The sequence below is a fragment of the Arvicola amphibius genome, chromosome X (assembly GCF_903992535.2).
Source record: "Arvicola amphibius chromosome X, mArvAmp1.2, whole genome shotgun sequence".
NCBI classification, from domain to species: Eukaryota; Metazoa; Chordata; class Mammalia; order Rodentia; family Cricetidae; genus Arvicola; species Arvicola amphibius.
Genome location: NC_052065.1, coordinates 86,444,267 through 86,471,312, shown reverse-complemented (window position 1 = coordinate 86,471,312; position 27,046 = coordinate 86,444,267). Strand labels below are relative to the sequence as shown.

The window sequence follows — 27,046 nt, the reverse complement described above, 5'->3', positions numbered from 1 at the left end:
GAACAGCCAAGGCCATGCACAAAGAAACCCTGTCTCGAATATATAGAGTCTCCTAGGGCAGTGCACAGCTCAAAAGCCACTGTTCAATACAGTAAGGAGTCACTTAAAGTAAGACATAATGGCCAGATCTCAATATAGCTCATAGGACTTGAGGTGGTCATTCTGACCTAATTGGTGTAGGCTATGGTCCAGATACCTGAATTTTTTGACATTTTGTTTGTGAGCCTAATACTTAACAGTTGAGCCATCTCTCCAACCCAGTATATGATTTTTTTTTATTTTTCAGCATATGAATTTTTAAAGGATCTCTGAAGCAATTCTGATGGGCAGCCACAATTACTATCCTCTGGTTGAGGCAACAGTTCCCAATCTTGTCTGTGCCTTAAATGCCTCCAGTGATTTTTTTTTTCAAACTTCCAGGGCTTAGACCCCACCCTGACTAATTAAATTGTCGTAGTCTCTAGAGGGACCACACAGACACTGAAGGTTACAGAGGGTCCAGCACTGAGGACCATGGGGTTAAGAGTGTTTGATGAGGTTGACTGTCTTCCGGCGGGAGAAGAGAATGATTACCATTTGCTGAGATTTAAGTCTTCTAACCCTGCACCCTTAAGATCAAATTAAAATTTATAACTCCTAGGATCATTAGTCATTTTTCTTGGGAACATAATTCAGAATGGCTGGCCCACAAAGTGTAGTCGTGAACCATTGGCAGCTCTCTTAGAATCTGCCAATTAGTACAAATTCAGGAGGACACTTAAAGTGGAACATAGCTATTATTTCCAGGACATCAAACATTTCCCCTCAGCAGATTCTATTCCACTAACATATAGATTTCCACATTGTATTTTTCATTTTCCTCAGAGGAACCCAGCTGGAGGACTTTATCCACATCTGGCTATAAGCCTCACAATGAAGGGGCCATATATTGTAAATATTCCTAGGCCATTTGTGGGGTGGGAGTGATAGATGGCTCAGCGGTTAAGAGCACTTGTTACTTTTGCAAAGAACCTGGGTTCAGCTCTGAGTATCACGCGATGGCTCACAACCATCTGTAACTCTACTCCAGAGTATTTGCTCTCCCCGACCTCTGTAGGCAGCAGGTATGCCTGTGATACACATGCTTACATGCAGGCAAAACATTCATACACAGATTTTTTTTAAAATGTCCATTCATAACTACTAGCCTCAAGGTATTTAGAGAACAGAGGTTCTTAGTTGAAGACCTGAAAAAATGTAATATTTCAAGGTGTTAGTTTAAACCATGTGTTTCAGGAATTTTTGAGATAAGGTTTTGCTATATAACCCTGGCTAGCTTGGAACTAGCTATGGAGAACAGGCTGGCCTTGAACTTTAAGTGATCCTCCTGCTTCTGTCTCAGAGTGCTGCGATTTAAAGGTGTTTGCCACCACTGCCGAGCCTAATTATCTTTAATTGTAACCAAGCCAAGGAATATTTGAGAGCAAGAGGGGCGTGTATTATACTCAGCTGCTTAGGCGTCTCCTCCCACTGGGCTGTAAGAATTGAGGATTGCACTCCTGACATCCAGCAGTGTCCGAACAGTGGCAGGAACTTAAGGGGCAGTTTGACATGCTGGCTAAAAGGAGCAACTTTTTTAAGGCTGACCTGGGCCTGACTCCTGTCTGCCGTTGCCGTGCTTGGTGACTTTGGACAACTTATTTGACCTCTTCCACTCTGTTTCCTGTCCCTGTTCCTCTAGAATAAGAATAATAGTGGCATACACAGATGTCGTATCTCTATCACCCAACATGAGCTGAAAATGCATTTAATCCTTCCTACCTCCCAGCGCTGGCTTAGTAGCCATGGTACACAGTAGAGTAGCAGGTGTTTACTGGTGTGATGGCGTGGATGACTGGAAGGGTGCCCAGCATCACCAGAGCACATGGGACTACATATCTCTGGCCTAGGAAAAGACCTGAACTCAAAATCCAAAATATATTTCTGCCAAATGTGTATCATTTGCACCACTGTAAAGCTGAGGAATCATTAACTTGAACTACTGAAAGCTGCTGGTACTTAATTTCAGCAAACAAAACCACACATTGCACAGTCCCTTTCCTGTGGGTGTGGGTGTTTGTTTCTCAGTGTTTATGTTATACTTAAATATTATAGTCTCTAGTGAAAATTTACAATACAGTTTGAGGAGAAATGAAGCAGAGAAAAGAGACAGGGAAGGCCGTCCCTCTTGATTCGTCACCTTCATAATATTACTTGCTAAAAATAACCCACTTGTCAGATCCCGACACTAACCCTGACGAGGTGTCTTGGATTCAGGACTTTAGTATGGACACGGCGGCATTCCCTTTTGGGCTCAAGAGTTCAGCATTATAAATTGTTCTCAACATCTATGAGTTTGTCCTTTTTTAAACCCCCAAAGAGAAAGCTTGTATACGAACTGGGTGGAAAAGAGGCGTTAGTGGAAAAGGCTGGTGAAAGCCAAATAATTGGTAGTTTTGATGAGTGTACTGGATTACCATTGGGACAAACTGGATTGAAATGTCTATATAAATTCTTTGTACTCTATTTACAACCCCAGTAGATCTAAAATCTAGTTCAGTGTATGAAGTTAACAAAAGAAATCAGAACTTAAACAGCTGGCTGTGGTGCCACACACCTGTTATCCCAGCACTGGAGAGACTAAAAGTGGAGAATCATAAGTTCAGGGCCAACCTGGGCTACATAGCCTAACTCCATCTTAATCTACACCCTCTCCAAAAAAAAAAAAAAAAAAAACCCGCTCCAGTTTACTAAAACAAACAAAGCATGGACTGAAAGCCAGACCTAGAGAAACAAAGTCTGTACAGGTAGTGAAGCAGAGTCTCCAGAGAGAAATTTACTCATCTTGATACCCAGATGTGTGATGGATAAGACTGAGCAATTCTGAGTGCTGCCCGTGACGAGGTGACAAGATGGAGACCTTTGTAGCTAGCAGTGGCTTACAAATCTGGGCCTGCTGGCAGTGTACGATAAAAAGGGGAGTGTGCTTCCCTTCCTTTCAGAATAAGTGAGTGCATTTCAAAACTGCGTAGCTGGACTTCACAGAGATCCAGATATCTGTAAATTCTTAGCTTGGGATTGTTTGATTGGCTTAGGGTTTAAAACAGATTTCTCCCCTGTGGCATTCAGTTCTCTAAACCCGGAATCAAGTTGTACTCGGAGTTTGCTGCCATGCGAGCTAAAAGCAGGTGTATCTGGACCTCATACACTGAGAAGGAAAATTTTCTTAAAAACAAACATTAGGCTGGGTGGAGCCCTGTTAGTAGAGAGTGCCTGTCTAGCATAAGGAAGCCTTTTGTTCCACTGCTGTAAGCCAGATGTGGTGGTACCTGCCATTAATTCCAGCACTTGGGAAACAGAGGCAGGAGAGTTAAAAGTTCAAGGTTATCCTTGTCAGCATAGAGAATCTGAGGCGAGCCTGGGATAAAATGAGACCCCATATCTCAGTTAGGGCTTCTATTGCTGCAATAGAACACTGTGACCAAAAGCAACTTGGGGAGGAAAGGATTTATTCAGCTTATACTTCCACATTGTTGTTCATCACCAAAGGAAGTCAGGACAGAAACTCAAGCAGGGCAGGAACCTGGAGGCAGGAGCTGATGCAGAGGCCATGGAGGGGTGCTGCTTACTGCCTTGTTCCTCGTGGTTTACACAGTCTGCTTTCTTATAGAACCTAGTACCATAATCCCAGGGGTGGCCCCGCTCAGTGTACTGGGCCCTTCCACATCAATCACTAATTTAAGAAAATGCCCTGCAGGATTACCTACAACTCAATCTTAGGGAGTCATTTTCTTAATTGAGGGTCCCTCCTCCCAGATGACTTTAACTTGTGTCAAGTTGACGTAAAACTAGCCAGGACACCCCTTTCCCCCCAAATATATGGGAGCCTAGCATGCACTTTATCACAGCTAGAGACAGAAGGATAAGTTCTAGGCCAATCTGGACTAAATAGTGCAACTGTCTCCGAGAAAACAGTAAGGACAACCTGTTGTGGGAGCTGCATGGACTCTCACGGAATTGTAGTGCTCATTCCTTTCCAAAGCTCTTTAGAGATGCGCTCTTACGTGTGTGCTTTGCGTAGTTGCTGTCGGCACACTCTCTCCATCATCTTGTTTCCACTGAGCATCATTTCACGTTCTGATTTCCATCCCCGCGGTGCACACAATTGTGTGCTTAATGGCTGTCTAACATTCAGTTGTGTAAAATAGCCTGCCAGTTCTTGGGGCTGGCCTTACTTTCATGAGTAGACCCAAAGGCCTGCTGTCTCTTAGCAGTTGAGGCTTATTTTAGTTCCTGGAAGTGGCAACTGGCGTGAGCGTGGGATCCCGTGGCATTCTTGACTCACCAGCACACAGCTCAGTCTGCTTTGTTAACATTGCTCTGCCTACCACTCCACAGCAGAGCCTCCCCAGGCTGCCTGGATCTGAGCTGGACTCCTCCTGCGTGCAGATGCAGGTGTATAATCCCCCAACTTCCACAAACCCTGACCCAGATCTAATACTAAGATAGCAACAGCACGAAATACCTGCTGCTTCCTCCCTTGCCTGGCATCACGGTGACACTGGTGTCCCCCACAGAGCTTGAAGTGAGAGAAGTGTCTGAAGGAGTGAGCGACGGGTTATTACAGCTGAAGGAATAAGATGGAGGTCAGGGATGCCACGACCATAACTCTAGGTGCATTAGTGAAAATGTAATGGGCTCAAGTTTGGGTTCCAAGTCTCAAAATGTTGCGTGATACCTTTCTTTCTTCAGACCTCTTCCTGGCAGAAAGCCCACTATTTGGTCTTCCGATAAAGAGAAAGGGTTTATGGGATTGGGTAATAAAACAGTAAACTGGGGTTTAACTCCTTATCTAGCTGTGACCACTGTCATCTTCTGCACAAGGACAACAGTTGGCATGCAGGACTCTCCTGAGAGAAAGTGATATTTGGTACGTCTCATTATTACGCCATTCCAGCAGCAGCTGTCTTGGAAAGAAGTGATTGGTTATTTTGCCACAAATTATCACTGCTCCTTCCTTGGTTTTTTTTTTTTTTTCTTTTCTTTTCTTTTTTTTTTCAGACAGGGGCTCATGTAGCCCAGGCTGGTATCGAAGTTACTCTGATCCTTACCTCCAGAGTGCTAGGATTATAAGCATACATAGGCATGCCCAGTTTCGTGTGGTGCTGGCGATCAAGGAACACATGCATAATTGTGGGGATGAGAGGGCAGGAATTGGAAACCATTCAGAGCAAAGGGATGCCCGTGCCTAGCCACGGTGAATTCTGTAGTCCCAAAGTGAAGATTTGCCTTGAAAAAACTGATAGATAAGTACCTGAGCTATGTGGTGTTTGAATTGCCAAGGCTAAGCATTGCTTAAAGTATCTCTGACAGGATGTGACAGTTAATCATCATTGTCAACTTGACAGATTTAAAATCTCCATGGAAACACCTCCAGATGTCTGTGAGGATGTTTCCACAGAAGGAAGACACCCTGGGTGTGTGCAGCAGCACCACAATGGAGTGGGGTGGTCCTGGACCGAAAGGGGGGAGGGGTGTGAGAGTGAACTGAGCGCCAGCGTTTCTTTCTGCTTCCTGACTCTGAATGCAGTGTCGCCATTGCCATATGCTCTGTTGCCACAGCTAGGGCCACTCGAGATAATGTGCCTCTCTCTCCCTTCACAATGGACTTTATTTCCCCTCAAACTGGGAAGTAAAATAAACATTTCCTCAAGGTGCTTTTGCTCAGGTATTTTGTCACAGCAAGGGAGAAAAATAGCAAACACACTGAGTCTAGGCTCTAAAGTTCTGGAGGAAGGCCAGGATGTTGATAAATAAGGAGGAACTCCAAGGCAACCATTTGCCTTGAATAAAATTTGCACTCTTGATTCAGAAAAGTATTGTTTGCTTTGTGCTTGGGCTGCCCTGCTGATACACTCCTTTCAGATTCTCAAAGAAGAGAATGTGGGAGGCAGTGATTGTAATGATCTGTCCAATCCATTACAGTGATGCTGATTACCATGGCTTCTTTAAGCTCTCTTGCTCTTTATCCTTTCAGATCAAAGATACCTGCCTTTAGGTTGTTCCCTGTGAGAAAGGAGACACATTCTAAAGCAAAATCTTGGATGCTAATGATCTAGCAAACTTGTCCCCTAAATTATTAGCCAGCATTTAATGAGCTGCTTAAGGCGTGCTGGGCAGTGTGATAAACATTTTATATGGATTTCAAAGTGGCTTGGGAGAAGGGTTGTTGTTATTTCTCTTTGGTTGGGCAGTTACTGTTATTTCTGACTCCACTGGAAGTGACCAAGTCATCTAGCTTGATAATGGGGTTTGGGAAATGCATAAACAGCCTGTAGAAACAAAAATAAGCTCCACTCTAATACATCCGTGCATACATACATACACACATACATACATACACAGACACGCACATACATATATACCTACAGACACACACACACATGCACATATTGCTTGTTACTCTTCAAGACTTCTGTGACTGATGAATTATTTCTAGAGGGCTAGTGGGAAAGGACCAGAATCAGCACAGGGCACCTGAGACCAAGTTCTCAGCATAAAGGAGATTTATTTGCTGCAGAGGGACAAAGAGCAGGGAATAAGAGACAAAGACAGGACAAGGGAGGAGGGAGGGAAAGGGATATTTGCCCTGGAGGGACAAAGGCCTGTGTCTGGATTGAGAGGAGGCAGATGTGACCCACAGGCAAATGACAGTTTATAAAGGGAAGAAGGGAGTGTCCCCTCCCCCCTTAGGATGAGTTGGTTTGTTTTAATTAAGCATGTTAATTAGGGTAGCCAAAAGGGGGCTTTTGATTGTTGAACTTCAGTACTTTGATAGCTGGACCTTGATGGTCAGCTTCAGGAAGAGGAAGAGGGCAAATAAGGGAATAGACCTTGGTGGTTAGCTTCAGGGATCTTATCTATGGTTTAGCAAGTAGGAGGGAAGGGGGAAGGGCAATGTCTACCATGGTCATGTTTGCTGTGCTCGGGCCTGCTAGAGCCCCTCACAGTGAGATGGCTCAGCAGGTAAAAGCATTTTGCTACTAAGCTTGGCAGCTTGAATTTAGTCTCCAGAACCCACATAGTTAAAGGAGAGAACTGATTTCTGCGAGTGACTTCCACATACATTTACAAAAGGAAAGAAATGTAAAAACAAACAAATAAATAAAGGAAAAGTCTATTGCAAAAAAATCGCTCGACAAAACCTGTGTGAAATGATATGAGCCTGTAACCCCAGTATGAAAGATGGTTATGAGTTCAAGACTAGTGTCCATATACACATATGCACACAAATGTAAAAAACACCCAATTTTAGCTTTGATTTAGAAAAAAGTTCTTGTCACTCAGACACACATCCACTGCCCAAAGGGAAGTGTGACAATGTACTGTAATTCAGGATTTTTTTTTTTATTTTTGGAAAGGGTCTCTTGTATTGTGGGATAACCTTGGATTTGCTATATGGTGTATCTACCTGCCTCTACCTCCTGGATGCTGGCATTATAGGTGTACACTACCATATCCCATTTATATGGCACTGGGAGAAAACCTGGGGTTCCATGTACTAGGCAAGCACTCTGTCCACTATGCTTCATCCCTAGTTGAAGTTCAGTTCTTTAAGCAGGTGCTTAACCTTAATTCTCTATCTTGCTCATATTCATAGGCCTACTTGAAATGGATTATTAAAAATGCTGCAGGATCCCCAGTGGTGGCAGGCAGCAGAAACACTGTAGATCCCCAAGGGGTGGCAGTGGGCCATGTGGTGGCAGGCAGTGGGCCCTGAGAGCAGCCAGTCCCAGGCAGGGATGGCTGCAGGTCCCGGAGTGGTGGCTGGTCCAGGGCAGGGAGACATGTGGCGGCAGGCAAGAGACAGAGACATGGATGGGCACATGCGGAGTAAGGTTGGATATTTATTCAGTGGGTTATGGAGGGGGAAGTGAGAGAAAGAGAAGAGCAGAGAGGCAGAGAGAAAGAAAGAGTTGGGGGAAGAAGTGGGGAGAGGCAGAAGCTGCTTCTTTGAGAGGGAGATGGAAAAGAGAAGGAAGTCAGGCTGGAAGCGGAAGATCAGCCTGTCTCAGCAGATGATGTGTGTGTGTGTGTGTGTGTGTGTGTGTGTGTGTGTATGTAATGGGCGTGGCTTGTCTCTTAAAGAGACAGGACAGATTATTATACTACTTCCTATACCTTTCTCTGTTGGCTAAGAAAATATTCCTGTTTAATAGACAGCTGTCATGAAGAAAAATGTGTGTAGATTATAAATTCTCTCAAAAAGAAAGCCCCACAAAAACCAAAAATGGTTTTATGGTCTGAGACACACCTTTAATCCCAGTACCCAGGAGTCAGATGCAGATGGATCCCTTGAGTTTGAGGCCACCCTGGTAAGAAGGTAAAAGCAGGAGGAGGAGGAGAAACCTCTTTTGGGCAGGGTTTTAAGACAAGTTTCTGTCTGTCAAACAATGGGTTGATTGGCTTATACTGCTTGGCAAAGCAGTCTAGGGTAGAGTTAAGAGCGTAGATTATGGAGCTGGATTTGATTTTATTTCTGTGTGTGGGTATGTATGTATATGTATATGTGTGAGTATGGTGTATTTATCTGTGGTACACATTCAAGTGTGTGTATCAGGGGTGCTCATACACACTGATGCCAGGTGTCTGGAGACCTGTTCTATATTACTCTTGAGACTGTCTCTCACTGAAGCTGCAAGCGACTGTCAAGTCTCAGCAGTCTGTCTGTCAGCTCCTTAATGTTTGGGGATTACAGGTGCACGCATGGTCGTGACCTGCTTTTTTCAAAAGGGGTGCAGGGATCTAAACTCAGGTCTCCATGCTTGCCCATTAAATATTCTTCTTTATTTTTTATTTTAATTGTTTTATTTATTTTCTATACCAACCACAGTTCACTGTCCCTCCCCTCCTCCTGCTACTCCTGCCTCTCCCCCCATCCTATCCCCCATCCACTCTTCAGAAAGGGTAAAGCCTCCCATGGTGAGTCAACACAATCTGACACATCACTTTGAGGCAAGACCAAGTCACCCTCCCTGCCCAGCCCCCCCCCCCCGCATCAAGGCTGCACAAGGCATCTCACCATAGGAAATGAGCTCCAGAGAACCAACTCATGCATTAGGGATATATAGATCTAGTCCCATTGCCAGGGATCCCACAAACAGACCAAGCCTTAAAACTGTCACTCACATGCAGAAGGCCTAGTTCAGTCCTATGCAGGCTCCCCATCTGCCAGTCCAGAGTCTTTGAGGTCCCTAAAGCTTGAGTCAGCTGTCCCTGTGGGTTTCTCAATCATGATCTTGACCTCCCCCCTTATTCATATAATGCCTCCTCCCTCTGATTGGACTCCCAGATCTCAGCTCAGTGCTTGGCTGTGGATCTGTTTCCATCAGTTACTGGATGAAGGTTCTATGATGACAGCTAAGGTAGTCACCAATCTGGTTACAGGAGAAGGTCAGTTCAGGCATCTTCTCCACTATTGCTAGGAGTTTTAACTGGGGTCATCCTTGTGGATTCTTGGGAATTTCCCTAGCACCAGATTTCTCCCTAACCTTCAAATAGCTCCCTCTTTTATTGTTCTCCCTCTCTATGCCTCCCACAGTGCAACCATCACGTTCCCTCATGCTTTCATCCCTTCCCCCCCCCCACAGTTTATCCAGGAGATCATATCTATTTCCCTTTCCCAGAGGGATCCATGTATGTCTCTCTTAGGGTCCTCCGTGGTACCTAGCTTCTCTGGGGTTGTAGATTGTAGTCGGGTTATCCTTTGTTATACATCTAATATCCACTTATGATATGAGTGAGTACAAACTGTGTTTGTCATTCTGGGTCTGTGTTACTTCAGTTGGGATGATTTTTTTTCTAGTTCCATCCATTTGCCTACCAATCTCATGGAGTCATTTTTTTTTTTACAGTTAAGTAATACTCCATTGTATAAATGTACCACATTTTTTTTTACCCATTCTTTGGTTGAGGGCCATCTAGGTTGTTTCCAGGTTCTGGCTAAAGCTGCTATGAACATGGTCACCAAGTACTCTTATCCACTGAGTCATCTTTATAAACCTGTGAGCTTGGACTTTAGTTTAAAAACTGGTTCTACTAGACAGACAGTGGTGGCACCCACCTATAATCCCAGCATTTGGGAGGTAGAGGCAGGTAGATCTCTGAGTTCAAGGCCAGCCTGGTCTACAGAGTAAGTTCCAGGATGGCCAGGGCTATACAGAGAAACCCTGTCTTGAAAAACAAACAAACTTCCTCAAGAGTGGTATTGCTGGGTCTTGAGGTAGATTGATTCCCAATTTTCTGAAAAACCCGCCATACTGATTTCCAAAGTGGCTGTACAAGTTTACATTCCCACCAGCAATGGAGGGGTGTTCCCCTTACTCCACATCCTCTCCAGCATAAGCTGTCATTGGAGTTTTTGATTTTGGCCATTCTCACAGGTGTAAGATTATGTATCTCAGAGTTGTTTTGATTTGTGTTTCTCTGATGACTAAGGATGTTGAGCACTTCCTTAAGTGTCTTTTGGCCATTCGAGATTCCTCTGTTGAGAGTTCTCTGTTTAGATCTGTACCCACTTTTTATTGGATTATTTGGTGTTTTGATGTCTAGTTTCTTGAGTTCTTTGTATAGTTTGGAGATCAGACCTCTGTCTGATGGGGGGGTTGGTGACATTCAGTAGGCTACCTTTTGGTTTGGTCTTATTGACTGTGTCCTTTGCTTTACAGAAGATTTTCAATTTCAGGAGGTCCCATTTATTTATTGTTGCTCTCAGTGTCTGTGCGACTGGAGTTATGTTTAGGAAGTGGTCTCCTGTGCCCATGCATTGAAGGCTACTTCCCACTTTCTCTTCTATGAGGATGCACAGTCACACCACAAGGACATTTGCTCAACTCTGTTCATAGCAGCATTACATAATGGAGTACTACCCAGCGCTTAAAAACAGTGACATCTTGAAACTTTCAGGCAACTAGACGGAACTAGAAAAAAGCCATCCTGAATGAGGTAACCCAGACCCAGAAAGACAAATATAATATGTACTCACTCATAAGTGACTTTTAGACAAAAAGCAAAGGACAACCAGCCTACAGGCCACAACCCCAGAGAACCTGGACAACCAAGAGGACCCTAAGAGAGACATACATGGATCCACCTAGAAAGGGAAAAAAGGCAAGATCTCCTGAGTAAATTGGGACCATAATGGGGAGGAGATAAGGTGGAACGGGAGAGGGGAGGAGGGAAGGAGAGTGGGAAAATGTATAGCAATAAGAAAGGAAAAACAAACAAACAACAACAAAAAAAAACCCAACCAAAACTGGTTTTGCTACCGCCTAGTGGGTGCCCAGGGACAAATTATCTAAGCTCGCTGAATATCAGTTTCTGCCTCTGTGAGACGAAGATGAAAGGCAGTAATATATGTAAAGCAGTTAGCCTAGCAGCTGACAAAGCGGAAGTGCTCCATCAACTATGCCTGCTAGCGCTGCTGGTGCACTTATGGCTGTTAACGGAATTCTCCTCACATAGGCATGGATGCACTTCAGCATAATTTCCTGGCTATAGCTTTGTCTTTCTAGAGGGAGTTGGAGAAAGGCATATGTGGATCTTTTTAGCCCCAAGGTAGCTTTAGCTAGGCAGACTTGGATTCCATTCCTTGATATGCTTTGTACAGTATCCTCATTTAGGAAGTGATGCCAGGTATAATACCTGCCCAGGAAGGTTGCCAATATGACAATAGATTGGAAGGACTTAGTACTGTGCCAGGTATCTGGAAAGCACCTGATAAATGGGGCCCATGATGAAGGTGATAACAGTAATAGTAAGGGACCAGTACCATCCCAACCTTACCACCCTGGGAGTGGGATGGGGATCCTGAAAGGCTAGCAAAACAATGTGGCTTCCCAGACAGTAGCTAGGTATTTAAAACAGACCTGGTTTTGGATATGTGACAAAAACAAACAAACAAACAAACAAAAAACCAAAGAAAATGATTGATTAGAGCACTGTTCTTATTTATTTTGCCAGTCCCTTTATACCTGAGAACCTTAAAGGAAAATGTGTGATTCTAAAGTAACCCTGTTCTTCTAAGGCTCAATTTCAGTTGTTCACAACATCTTATCTGTAAGCTTTGTCAGGAATATCTTAGTACATGGCTCTGATCTTCTTTGGTGAGGTGGATGACACATAACTTCCTGAGCCTCCTGATGAATGTAGGATGAATTCGCTGGCTACCGCACTGGTGTAGAAAAACAATGGTTCTCAAGGACGTGATCTTAGAATAGGTGAACTTGTACATGGGCTGTAGAGGCATTATCGAATAAAAGTCAAAGACGCGTGTTCCTGCTGGTTCTGGAGATGTGCCCATTTACTGAAAGGTGATAAAGGGAATGATTCTTTTGCTATCCCTCTGTTTCCTCTTTAGTAGTCTGTTAAAATCAGGAGAAGAAAACAGCTAGTTTTGCAAGTAAAGCCAAGTACAAGGTTTCTATTATTTCCCACACTACTTGGGGTAGGAGGGTGCTGGCCAGTTTCCAAGGCCCCCTACGGGACACCCACCCTCCACCCCAGCCTCCAACATTCTTTGTCACTTTATTAAGGAATACTAACTGCAGGAATGCAAGGCTTCGCCACGGGGATCTTCCAGTAACATTTCTTCAGTGTCCCAGGTATCTAGTCTCTTTTTTGGCCTACGAGCTAAGGTTATAGAAATGAAAATGAGTTTTGGATAAATATTTCAGGGTAGTTGCTGACCTCTAGAAAGACACACACTATTTGCTACTAGAGTCCTTCTACCGAGCTTTCATCCTCACCCCGTATCCCCAGAACTGTGCCCATTTTCTCCTTAGTGGCTTTGGCCAAGTGAATGTCCCTGAATAATGCATTAAAAACAGTTCAGCCTTAGGTGACATGATAATTGTCAGTTGATACGCAATATATGTCAAGTGCTGGAAGATTTTCCATGTTAGGAAATGGACGTCATCACTAGCATTTAAATGTTTTGTGAATAGTGTATATGTATGTGTGTTTGTGTTCATGTGTATGAGGAGGCCAGGGCTTGACTCTTCAGGATTCTCTTTCTTTTGGAGACAGGGTCTCTCACGGAACCTAGGTCTCACTGATTGGCTAGGGTGGGTAGCCAGTGAGCTCCAGATGTTCCTTTCCCTACTGCCCACCCCAGGCTAGGGTTACAGGTGTATACCAGCAAGCCCAGTTTTCTTATGGGTGCAGGAGAATCAAACTCAGTTCTTCTTGCTGGCATGGAAGGCACAGGAAACAATGAGTCATCTCCCCAGTGATTCACCCATCATTAGCAATGTTCATGTCTCCATAGTGTGGATACATCTTAATTTAGTTAGCTATCCCTGTCATTGGGCATTTACCATGTTTACAACATTTAGCTCTTGTACTGGATGATATAATTGGAATATTATTTAGTATACTTTTTGTGTACTTCTGTAATTAGCTTTGTAGACAGGTAAGAAATGAGACTAGTAGTTTAAATGGTTACCATAGTTTAAATTCTTTTAAAAAATATTTTATTTTAATGCGTATGAGTCTTTGGCCTGCATGTATATCTGTGCATCACATTTATGCCTGTGAAGGTCAGAAGAGGGCATAGGATCCCCTGGGACTTGAGGTACAGATGATTGTGAGCCACCATGTGTTTGCCAGGAGCCAGAGCTGCAAGAGGAACAAGTGATCTTAACCACTGGGCTATCTCTCTAGGCCCATTGTAAAAGTTCTTAATAATATTGAGGAAAGGAGGGAAAGAGAGAGACAGGTAATATACCCTACATAAAGGTTATGCCAATTTGTGCTTCCACTATTGGCAAGCATAGCCTTTAAATTATTGCTATAGCCATCCAAAGATCTTGTGTCAGCTAATGTTGGGGTACCATGCTGGCCTACCAGAAGATGGTCTCAAAGCTTTGTCCCATACTTCTCTCTATAACACACCATAGTCTGAAAAGTGAGTTTCATTCTCAAAATAGGAATGCTATTGTAGAAAATATAAAGGATGGCCTATATAACTTTTCTTTTATAGCCAACAATTCAACATTACCTTTGAAAAGATTGTTGTCAATAGATGGAGCTGCAGCCTGTGTCTCATAACATTGGCTGTTGCAAGGTTTGGCAATACTCTGAGTTCCAATCTTCCGAGAACATTCACCTTCCTCCATGATTACGTCCAAAGCAAATGTTACTGACATATTCTTTTTGGGCCTTATTCGCAGACCATCTTTCTGTATGCCAAGAAGAAGAGGGAAATCGTCAAATAGTCCTCAAGAGTTCAATTACAGACCATGGGCAATAGCATTTCAAAAAGCCATTTACCTGTAGGATTGGCTTTAGGGGCCTAGCATCCAGTGAGCGCTGTATTAAATGTTGTCTTGATTCAAAATGCTGCCTTTTCTCAAAGTGTCTTTGTTCAACATGCTGTCTATGTTCCAGGTGTTGTCTTTTCTGAACGCGTTGTCTGTTGTCTTTGAGCATTCCCCCTCTGTTAGCTATGCTAAGTTTGGAAGAACAAGTCAGTAGAAGAAAGAGACATATTTCAAGACTTCTTGTTTTTGGTGCTGGGGCCTGCATTTAGACCCTCCATGAATGTGGCAGATGCTCTACCCTGAACTGTCCCTGCCTTCAGACTCTTTAGCCAATGCAGCTGCCATCCTATTCTTTCCCTATGCCTTTGGGAAGTAAAAGTGACAACAGAGCAAGAGGACATTTTGACCTTACAGTCCTCAAAAGCCTGAGCATGGGCTTTGTATCTTTTCAACACTCCTGTTCTTTCTGTCATTCCATGGTTAGGCAGATCAGAGAACTGGAGGCTGAGAATTCAGAGAAGCTGTATAATATTCATCTGTAGAATATTGTCAATAGGCTCCTTAAGGGGCACATGTTCCCTCTTGTCTTCCACATGGCAACTCAGGGAACAGATGTCCTATTTTGGAGAAGCCCTAATGCTAATAGGTTGGCCTTACCTTTTTTTTTTAAACCTCTATGCCACTCATCCCACTAAAGTGCTGAAGCTGTTCCAGGGCAGGTAGTGTACCCAGCAATGTTGATGGGCACTGCCATAGCCCCACTTGGGCCATCAGATTCTCAAGGGCTTGCTGCCCAGAATTCAAGTACCTCTCAGAACTCATGGGTCATGTTGAAGATTGGCTTCCACTTATATTGTCAGTAAACCAAAAGAAAGCATGTCAGTACCTGTCCGATGAGCATCTCTCTCCACAGCCTCTGATGTTCTTGGAGGTTGAGATGCTCATACCGGATGTTTGTTGTCGAGCACACAGCTCATCGTATTGATCCCCAATAGCAGCTAACAGCCAGCGCAGCCCTATAATTATTGGCTGTTGGTGCCTCTTTGGGAGGTTTTTCATAGTTGAACATGGCTCCTGTAAACAAGAGAAAAGAAGTTCTCAGATCTGGATCCCTGGACCTTTAGGGTCTAAAGGCCTGATCACTGTCATCTAAAGTCAGAGGGAGGTGTGCTGTGCCTAAATAGGTTCTCAGCTTCCAAGGAAACATTCAGCATTCACATCTGAGAGAGTAGGTGAAGAGAATAAAAGCTGAGGCCCTTTAATACAATGGCTATAGTGCCTTCATTGTGTGACCTCAAGCAAGTCACTGAGACCCTCAGGACATTTAGTTTTCTCACGTATAAAATGGGGATATTAAAATCTTACAGAACTGCTTTGAAGGCAGAGTGTAATATGTGTTGTCATTATCAAGTTAGAAATAATCACAACAGATGTTCCCTGTCAGGGAAAGGAACTTTGCCCCCAAGCCAACATTTAGGGCTGGTGACAGACAGGGTCCCGGTTATATTGGCCAGGGCTAGAGGAAGAGAAGGAAATGCTGGCACTCACCACACGGCACATGGACTTAGTCTCATTCGCTAGCCTATCCAGAAGTAGATATTCGATGATATCGCCAGGCAAGAGGGCTTCCTTCTTGTCTTGTTTGTTTGCCAGGCTACAGCAGGGCACATGAAAGAGCAGAAAAGATGAGAAGAGTGGAACCTAGGTGAAGTCAAAGGGAAGGGAAAAGCCCTGCATGGTGGCGCACACCTTTAGTCCTGGCACTTGGGAGCCAGAAGCAGGCGAATCTCTGAGTTCAGGCCAGCCTGGTCTACACAGCAAGCCCGTATCTCAAAAACAACAGAAAACAAACCACAAAAAAAGGGTAGGGAAACTGCCACGTGTCCAGGAATTGGGCCTAAATGCATACCCAGTGAGACTGGCGAGATAGCTTCTAGCCAGCTTTCAGTGGAGGAAAAAATCGTGCAAATTATTTGAATCCAAGATAATCCCCAGAGCTCATTTCCCACTTCCTCTGTATCATGCCTGGAACTGTATGGTCGCTAATTGGGATATGAACAGGTGTGGAGTTTGCATCTCGGAAACTCTTCATACTCCAGTTGGGTTGCTAATGAGGAATGAGACTGGCAAAAGGGGGAGTTGGAAGAGGTGAGGCGTGGCAGGCTACTGGAGGTCTCCCTCTGAATGAGTGCCAGTTACATAAGTCTTGAGCAACCAACTGAGGGAGGAAGGCATAGGAACTTACATTATACCAAAAAAGGGGGGGGGGTGCTCTCTGCCATCATCAAGTTTCAGGACCAGAGACTTCAACCAGAAAAGAGCAAATCCAGGAAGAGTTTTCAGCAAGAGTCAGGCTTGGGGATGGGAGATCTCGGTGGTATTTCTCTTTGATGAAGAGACAGGGTTCGTTTGTATAGTTAGCTGTCGTGTCTCACATGACAGTGGGGAGTAGAAAGTGGCTCTTGAAAACAGTTACCAGTGAAGTAGGCCTTTCTGCCTCATTGGGCCTAAAGGGGTCTATCTCCCCGTGATCAAAGGAGTGCCCAGTCCTTAACCTTTATACCTTTCACAAGGCACAAATTGGCAAATGGAAGTAGACAACAAAGACAGAAACTTACATTAAGATGGGCTTCCCTGATACCCTTTTATCAAACATCAGGCGTGTTAAGATGATCTTTACTTCCTGTATGCGTGCTATGTCACTAGAATCCACGACGAAAACAAGCCCATGTGCCTCAGCATAGTAGCTCGGCCATTTCTCTCGACCTTTTAGATCTCCATTGAGGTCAAAGACAGATACTTGATAATCATCTAGTAGAAGTCTAATCTGTGTTGGCTTCGTATTGCTGTGCATCTTGCTAGGAATTACTACAAACAGAAAGAGGGGAGAAGCGACCACAGGGTGGCAAAATGTAGTTAGATAAGATTGTTCATCTTCCTGCAGAGCCTGCCCCCAGAAACCTTACTGAAGCGGCCTGCCACCCCACTCAGATTCATGGATGCATCGTTCTAGTTCTTGGTTGTTGCTGCTGCTATTGCTTTGTTGGTTGGTTTTCTTTTAGACAGAGTCTCACTATGTAGCCCTGATTAACCTGGAACTCACTCTGTAGACCAGGCTGGCTTCCAACTCAGTTACCCACCTGTCTCTGCCTTCTAGAGGGCTGAACTAAAGGCGTGCGCCACCATGCCCAGCAAAATGCATCTTTCTAAATTACTTTTCCTGTGTCCCTCTTCCTGGCTGTACTACGTCAGTGAATACATTGAATGGTGGCCACAGTGGACCTGGTTCCTATCCAAGTCTCACCCTCCATGTCTCTCTTTTCCTGGGCCTTCACAAACCACCATCCTCTCTACTCATTTTTATAAACTATCCATTTAGATCATTTTTATTGTAGGAAATTTCCCTCGCAGCAGCCTTGTAAAAATGCTTCTACCCCTGTGGTTAGCATTACTATAACACATAGTAGAGTCATAAATTCTATTGTCTACTTAGCTGAGTTCTAAACTGCCAAAGGAAGGTGAACTCTTAATTTTATCCATTATATCCATTGTATTCATGAAGCACAGATTCTGGCACACAGAAACTAATAGATGTCTAATGAATGAATGCTAGCTCTTTCTCTTTGATTTCCCATGTGTATGTCTGTATGAGCGCGTTGGATTTCCTAGAACTGGCATTACAGACAGTTGTGAGCCACCACGTGGGTGCTGGGAGTTGAACCCAGGTCCTCTGGAACAGCAACCAGCGCTCTTAACCTCTGATCCATCTCTTCAGACCTAGTTGTTTCTCTTTTACAGTTTCTTTCACGCCCAGCCACCACATTCTTCAGGGAGCCTTCTCTGGCCTGCCAACCTCTCAACAGTTCTTTTCAGCACTTCGCTGAAGTAGTCATTGACCTATTTTTGTGCTTGCCCATTGCCTTAGAGTAGGGATTCAGTAAGTGCTTACACTGTCTATTATTATGAATGAGGACATGAAGTGTCTCTTGTGTTTCTCTTCCAAGAAACCCTGCCAGATGTGGGCACATTTCCCATGGAAAAGCTTTGTCCAGAACATAATATCCTGTTAGGAACTAGATTCTTCATTCAGCCTCTAAAAGAAATGCATTTGATAACGATGGTCTTTATATGCTTTGCAGTTTGTTGAACTGATAGTTATGGTCTAAGTTTCTGCTCACATTAATAGTTAATAATTTCATAGATTTTTGACACTAGGAGTACTCAGACTAGAATTAGTAATTTCTTATTTGTAGTAGGAGATATGTCTGTGACATTTTCTGTAGGACAGCCAAACTAAATCCTTAGACTAAGTGACTAATTCTTTCAGATTTTTGGAAATGCTTGTTTTATACACTTATGAATAGACATATATGTGTATATAATATGCCAACTATACTTTAATGTGGTTTTATAACATTTCTTCTGTTTTCATGTTATAGCTTTTTAATTATGATTTTCAGAGTGCACATACATTTCAGTCACAACTTTGATATGATACTTGCTATAGAAATTACACTACTTGAAAACATATACATGCAAGTAGCACTATACAAACTGAGCAGGTTGAATTTATGTATTTAGGAATATATATGTATGATATCTACATATACACACATGTGTATATAATAACAATTAATGAAAAAAGGCCATGTATTTGAAAGAGAGCAAAGAAGCGTATATTACAAGATTTGGAGGGAGGAAAATGAGGGGGGGGAATGATGTATTTATTATAACTTCAAAGAATAAAGAAAGTAAAAAGAAGAGGCAAATAGGTGAAGACTCCAAAAGATAATTTTAGAATCTTGTTTTCTGTGTCTCAGAAAGCCTTGTTATTTTTTGTGACAGAACATAGCCATTCTTCTGGGTTTGTTTGTTTCTTTTTTCTTTTTACTCAAAACTAATTTCTGCAATAATTCGGTCTGTTGCTGATGACACTAGGTGCTAAACACTACAAGAGGTAGTTCCTTCTAAATTTGAATTTATCTTATTTTCTCTTCATTTATAAATACCCTGAGGGCAAGTCCCAACTCTCATTCATCTCTCTATTCCTGGCCGAGTGTTTCATGAAGCATGGTTTGGGAGTAGTGTGCTTCAGAGTTTTATGAATGCACCCCTACCCTGCACCGGGTGACTCCAGATCTCAGGATCTCTAAGCTTGGGATGGAAGCATCTGTACTTTCTGTGACAAAGTGGCTCTGGTTAGCATGGTTCTGATGTGGTTCTTCTGCACTTGAAAGCTTGCGAGGCACTGCTCCTGAGAGTGATGGAACCTGGGTGTGGTTGTGTCTCAGCATCACCTGATGAGAATGAGGAGCATGGGCCCTCACTAAACTGAAATATGGGAGCTTCCTGATGCTGGGTTAAGTGGCCTCTAGGCTTCCTAGGTGACTTTGATCACTACCTCATTGTTCTCTAACTTTGCCTTCCCAGGCTTTTAAAAACCTGTGGTGCTAGTCCTCATTCTCTGAGATTTGGATTACATGGGGGTGGTGCTCGTGCATTATGCTGTTTTGAAAGCACACAGGTTGGGCCTGGAGAAATGGTTCAGCAGTTAAGAGTACTTGCTGTTCTTCTAGATGGATTTGGTAGCTCAAACCTGGCTGTAGTTTCAGTTCCGGGTCCCTTCTTCTGGCCTCTGTGGGCACTACATGCCATGTTCATGGTACACATACATACATGCAGGGAAAACACTCATACATATAAAATAAATATTTTTTAAAAAGTAGCCAGGTGATTCAAATGAATGTATGTCAGATTTGCCATACATTCACAGATCTCAATGTTCTTACATTGTGGAATATTATTTTAAGATGTGTTACAATTGTTTATGTGGCGGAACATGTGTTTTAATGATGCAAAGTTGTGCTGCATTCTTTTTTGTTGCATTTGTGTGACTCTGTGAAACTGTGTTACTTTGCATGTCTAAAACAACTGAGTGATCTAATAAAGAGTTGAACCTCTGATAGGTAGGAAGAGAAAGAATAGGCAGGGCTGGCAGGTAGAGAGAATAAATAGAAGGAGAAAGCTTGGAAGAGAAAGGGAGGAGTGAGAAAATAAGGGGTCAGCCACACAGCCAGATACGGAGTAAGAAGGAAAGAAAAGATGTACAGAAATAGAGAAAGGTAAAAGCCCAGAGGCAAAAAGGTAGATGGGTTAATTTAAGAAAAGCTGGCTAGAAATAAGCCAAGCTAAGGCTGGGCATTCATAAGTAAGAATAAGCCTCTGTGTGATTTGTTTCGGAGCTGGATGGCGGGTCCCCCAAAGAGCCAAAGAGTAAAAAGAGTAAATACAACCAACAACATTCTTATTTAGGGCACCTGTCTGTGCTCATTCTTGAGTTTCTTATCCCATGTGACCATGCCATGCAAAACAAGTGAATGGTGTCATCAGTAATGATGGCAGGTATGCCAAACTGGTTTGTAGCTGGTGTCTTTAAATGTCCATATAGGTTACTATATGTAGCTGGAATTCCTTTCCTAGACAATTATCTGTTTGTGGCATTCACCTTTGAAAAACACAGGAACAGGAGAAGTGAGCTATTCAATTTTGGGCACAGAGAAATCTACTAGATTGACTTTAAGTGGCCCTGCCTGAATGGAGGTGCCCTGAGACATTCTTCAGAATGTGATGATATCAGCGCCTATTAGAATGTTTCTGTGAATGAAGTCACTACCACAAACCAATGCATTCATGAGCCAGCCCCAAGGTATTCACTGAGCACAAGACAAGTTATGCAGTAACAAACTCCATCCACTGTGTTCCAGGAATCAGAATGGAACCCAGACACTTGTCTCAGATGAATAGCTTGTGGTTCATTTCAGAGGAGTGCTTCTCACAGCTGGAAACACCTGGAGAGTTCTCACATTGTGGGTTCCCAGGCCCCACCCAGACTGAATAGGAGTCCAGGGCCAAGGCAACTGGAAGTCTAGTAAACTATCCCCAATCTTGTCAGTAAACTTGTGACTTGTCTTGCCTGGTTCTTTGACTTTTTTGCCACTCTTTACTTTTGATTGTTTTTGCCTGTCAGTATTGGGGGATACGAGGAATCAAGCATGCTGCAAATAAGGGCGGGCATGCTAGGCTGAAGTGTTGCTCAAAATGCACTTGGAGGTTCTTGGGGCTGAGGGAGAAAGAAGTTCTAAAAAGGCAATGTGTAAGCCAGGCAGTGGTGGCGCACGCCTTTAATCCCAGCACTCGGGAGGCAGAGGCAGGCGGATCTCTGTGAGTTCGAGACCAGCCTGGTCTACAAGAGCTAGTTCCAGGACAGGCTCCAAAGCCACAGAGAAACCCTGTCTCAAAAAAACCAAAAAAAAAAAACCAAAAAAAAAAAAAAAGGCGATGTGTAGTCTCAGGGGAATGGTGGAGACCATTCATTCCAGGAGTAATTGTTGAAGATGCTGACAGCAGAGACTCAGTGAGGAAAAGACCCATTTCTTCTTCTCATGGGGCTCCCAAGTTAGTGGTGGATTGGGAATTCTGCAAGGACCTTGGGATAAGTGCATGCTAGAGGGTATGAGCAAGGAGTGGGTGCAAGGCGCAAAGGAGGGCTTTCCTGTGGCCAGGTCGTGAGTGGAGGGGCTTGGTTAAGAAGGTGACAGAGGAGCATACATGCAGGAGTGGAGCTGTGGGAAGCCCAGTGGTGTGGCCGAGGAAAACAGAGCTTTTGCTTTGATTGTCTCAGAGGACTCTTTGTGAAGAACGTGGGAAATGAAGCCAGAGGAGGAGTCAGAAGCACAAACAGGACCTTGTGTTCTGCAATGGGACAACGTGGAACAACCCTGAGCTGGGGCGTGTCATGATTAGATCGTTGTATCTCTCTGATAATTAGAGGAAGGAGCAGACATAAACAAGTCAGACGGAGTTTACTGGCTTTGAAGGGAACTGAAGAAACGCCAAGTAGACCATGGGCACAGGTGTCAGGGTAACCATTTCCTACACTCTGCAGAGGGTTGCCAGGTTATATCAAACCCAGCCACGTCAACGCACTCCTATATCGAGTCAGTAAACCTTGATGATGGGCCAGACTCTGATTGATTAGCTGGGGCTTCATGAGTACAGCAGCTTCCTGCAATGCTATGTGAGTGCCTCAGGAACCTGCTCGAGTTGAGGGACTGGAGATGTGCTGCTACACTTGAACTGACAACAAGTTTCGAGCTCTTAACTTTCGACAGCAGCTGTTGTGGAATTTTGTGTTATTACATTTCCTCATTACTCTCAACTTGTCTCTTATCTAGACCAAATTGCACAGGAATTCAGCTCCGAAACTAGACAGCAGTTCAAATACACTATGCCTCACAATTGTTGACAATGTTTTGCCTAGCTAAAGCTCGTTCATATTGACATCACATGAGGACTTCTGATGAGGACATCTTATAAAGGGAGCAGGTGACAGGCACTGTGGAAATAGCTTGTTAACACCTAATGAGGAGACGGAGCTATTTTTCTTTACAAGAGAGAAACCGAGGGCCAGGAAGTAAGGCTAAAGTGGAATGAATATTTCCGGCAGACCCACACCAGAAACTAATGCTCTTAGTTCTTACATCTTTGAAGGGCCTCCACAAGATGACTTTTGCCTGAGTTGTCCAAGCCAATGACAATGATAGTCGCATTTCTGGAAGAGGACAAGAAAAATTAGTCAAAGCCACGAACCTCTTGATGCTTACACTGAAGAATTCTATTTGTTTTGAAGTGTTTCTCAGGGTATCATAAAAAGCCCTACCACAGTGGCTGGAGTGGTGTGGCAACCCCTCCCAAATCCTCCTGAGATGCTTTCCCTCCCTGACACCTTCTGTTTATAGAATGGTCATCCTCTCTCAGCTCTGCTCCAAGTCTTGCACTCGCTGTCTAGTTACTTTCCAAATGAGTCATGGTCATTTGTCCCTTGTGAAACTTTGGGCAGATGCGTGGGTATAGAAAAGTAGTTGTAAAGTTACCTTTGCTTTGGTTCTGTGGCCTTTTGACGAGACCAGCAGGCAGTCAAAAGTCGGAACATGATTCAGCCTGGATCTTAAATTTTAAAGGACATAAAGAAACGACAAATCACATCAGTTGTGAACTAGGTCAGTTTGTCATACAGATGCTGGTAAACAGAAAGTCTCTGACTGTTAGAACCCCATTGCATCATCCAACCCAGCCTAACTTGTAAATGCCATGGAGGAGAGACTGGCTATCCTAAGCTCCAATGAGAATGTCGTGGTAATATGTAGCTTCCTACAAAATACAGTGACTTGTCACTAAAGCAACCCAACACACAGATGCAATCAGATGGACCCTATCCCTTTAGCTATGGCTTGTTAGTACTAGGAATGTCTTCATCCAGTCTTGGGCAAAGGTGTGGTGATGCATTGGAGAAAAACCAGCTTAGTTTAAAGAACCACTGGAAGACCTGTTGTAAGCAGCTTCTCTATTGGGCTTGGCTCTGTTATTGCCTTAGCTTCAAAGGTAGAGGTGTTGGTAACCCATTTTTCATAGATTTCATCCAGTTCCTAGGATCTGTAAGGGGCCTCAGGCATCACCTAGAGAAGACTAATAGATATTAAACAGCAATCCAGGTACCTCACTGTCAAAGATTCCAGGGGAGTTAAATATGTTTCTCAAGTGAGTTTAGCATGCAGGCTGATTAAGAAGTGATTGCCTAAGTAAAAGTTAATTTTACTTTAGGTAGCTGCTTCACGGTTCCATGTTGTAGCATGTATGAATACTTAAAGTTTTTCAGATAGGTCTCACTTCATATCTCTGGTTGACCTGGAACTTGCTACATAGATCAGGATAGCATTGAACTCACGGAGATCAGTCTGTCTATGCCTATGCTTGGATTAAAGGCATGCACCACAGCCCCTGGCTTCATTTCTTTTTATGGATGAAAAATTGCAGGTCTGTCACATTTTAGTCATTCACTCATCTGCTGATGGACATTTTCATTGTTGCTACTTATCAGCTTATAGGTAACACTGCAATAAGCGCGCACACGTGAGTGTAAATGTATGGATATGTGTTCATTTCTTTTGGGCATATTCCTAGGAATAATTTCTGTGCTATACACTGCATCTGTGTTGAAGCATTCAGAGAAACTGCTGGATTGTTTTGCAAGGTGGCCATAACATTTCACACTGACACCAGGAAATGCTAGAGAGTTCTATTTCCTCCACATATGCAGCAAAGCTTATTGCTGCCTTGGTGTTTGTAGCTATTCTCGCAGGCATGAAATGAGATCTCATTATGAGTTTGACTTACATTTCTCTAATAGTTCATTTTGTTGATGCCCAGCATTGCAGGAAGAACCAGTGGGGTTACGGAAAGATGTCATTTTGTACCTATACGGGCCTTGCCCGGCTGTTTGTATGCCAGTTACTAATGGGTGATTAGCATTGTTCTGCACAGTCATCCAGTCATCTATCCCCTGTTTTGGAGCATTGTTATTTTCAGAGACTCACATTTTGAAGCTTACCTTAGAGCACAGCTCACTGTTTAGAAAATTGGTTTCCCTAAAGATCTACTGGAGAATGCCTTGCATCAGATAGAAACAAAACCCATATGTATGGCCTGTGATCAAAACCAACCTTACTCTAGCTTTACTCATGAAGCTAAGAAGACCTAGAGCCTGAAAGGAAAGAGCCCAGCTGTCTTGATTCTATGATGGCTATGTCCCTTTGAGACAAGGTTGGAAATATCTTCATGTCAATTTCTTTTTTTAGTACATTTATTAGTGTATATTAATTGTACAAAATAGTGAATTTCATCAATATACGTTAGAATATGTAAATAACATACTTTGATTACACTCATCCACAATGACCCTTCCATCTCTTCCCCTCACCTTTCCCACTAGTATCACCTCTACTTTTGTGTAATAAAACAATCTAGATGTTATTCATATATCTTAAGTAGTTACAGAGCTTCTTAGCTTTGATCGTAGTCACTGTCCAAACTGGCACTGTACAAGTTCTTCGTTTCAGAGGTAAGAAGGGTAATACCTAACCTAATACACAGACTCTGTGTGTATTAGGGATGACCACAGTTCAAATGTAGGGGGTCTGCTTTCAGAGTGTTGAGTTCAACAAGCTGTGTGTGAGAGACTTGAGCTATCAGACGATTACGGATACTGCTATGCCCAGTACCTCTACTAGATAGCCTGGCGTGGACTCACCTAAAGGTAAGCCTCTAAGTCCCCATAAAGTGAAAAATCTATGGATTTGGCTTACCGTGAGATGGTAAGTTATTTATCTGATAACAAGTTGAGCTTTGGGCTGAAAATGTTAGCTGTGTTGAGCGTTTTAGCCTTCTGGATAGATTAACACAGCCCAGCTGTCCACTTAAAGGGTAGGCAATGTTTTAACAATGGCTTGTCAAGGTTCTAGCATATCTATGGTAACTACCTCCTAGTTCTTAGCAACTAAACACATCCCCTTTTCTTGTGTGATTACAGATAATTACTAAATAAATTTTTTTCATTATAGATTTTTTTTCTTTTTAAAGGTACATATAGAACTCACTGGACTTATTTAAGTAATTTATTCATATTAACTCATTTAATCCTCATTGCAACCTGACCAAGAAAGGAATCATTCTTACTGTTAGGAGATGAGGTTCACAAAGACCTTAGGTAGATTGACAAAGGCTCTCCAGTCAGTGGTAGGCTAAAACTCAAGCCCAGGCAGTCCGGCCTCAGAGTCTGTGTATTATGTTAGGTATTCCACAGACTGTGTGAGACTCAAGCTTCTAGAGGAGCTGCCTTTGCTCTGGGGCCTCTGTATTTCCTCTACATTCCTTTCTATACTTAGTCTTAGTGTGCTGGCTAGTTTTATGTCGATTGACATAAACTAGAGTCATCTGAAAGGAGGAACTTCAATTGAGAAAATGCTTCCATAAGACCTCACTGTCGGGTGTTCTCTTAATTAGTAATTGATAGGGGAGGGGTCAGCCTGTTGTGGGTGGGGCCAGCCCTGGGCTGGTGGTCCTGGGTTCTATAAGAAAGCAGGCTGAGAAAGCCATGAGGAGCAAGCCAGTAAGCAGTTTCCCTCCATGGCCTCTGCATCAGCTCCTGCCCTGAGGTTCCTACCCTGATTGACTTCCTGTCCTGACTTTCTTCAGTGAGGAACAGTGCTGTGGAAGTGTAAGCCAAATAAACCCTTTTCTCCCCAAGTTGTTTTGGTCATGGTGTTTGATCACCCCCGAGAGCTAGAGGTCTATTGCTTGATGTTTTAGAACTAAGGATGTAAAGTTATAATTTATCACTTAGGCTGAGGTGGTTTGAATAGGAAACGCCCTTTACAGTACCCCAGCTAGGCACCACATGCTAGCAGATAACAACCCCAGGATTAGGAATGGGTTGCTTCCTTTTGAGTTGTGGGCCAGAGGAGTCCCATAGATTTTCACACTCCATAATTTGGTCATAAGACCCTATTGCTGGGGCTGGAGAGATGGATGGTTCAGTGATTAAGATCACCTGCTGTTCTTGTAGAGGACCCAGGTTCAGTCCCAAGTATTCACTTGGTGGCTCACAATCATTTGTAATTCCAGTTCCAGGTTATGTAACACCCTCTTATGGCCTCCCTGGGCACTGGGCTCATATATGCAAGCAAAACACATACAAAAAAGTCTTTACTATATAGTTTTAAAAAATATTAATAAAGAAACCACATACCTGAGTGATAAAATATGGAAAAATCCACCTGACCTGAAAGCTTCATCCCTTCTAGATAGCTTCA

At 43.4% G+C, this 27,046-nt stretch overlaps 1 protein-coding gene across 1 annotated transcript; it reads right to left on the bottom strand.

The window, feature by feature from the left end:
* Positions 1 to 5,688: 5,688 nt before the first annotated feature.
* Positions 5,689 to 23,331, bottom strand: Arl13a (ADP ribosylation factor like GTPase 13A). The gene is made up of 10 exons (XM_038315791.1): positions 23,273 to 23,331; positions 22,880 to 22,950; positions 16,958 to 17,207; positions 15,888 to 15,993; positions 15,226 to 15,413; positions 14,350 to 14,527; positions 14,078 to 14,258; positions 12,622 to 12,708; positions 12,347 to 12,382; positions 5,689 to 5,726 (listed from the first exon to the last, which is right to left on the bottom strand). Exons 1-10 carry the CDS (start codon positions 23,329 to 23,331, stop codon positions 5,689 to 5,691), a joined length of 1,194 nt encoding a protein of 397 aa, XP_038171719.1.
* Positions 23,332 to 27,046: the final 3,715 nt, after the last annotated feature.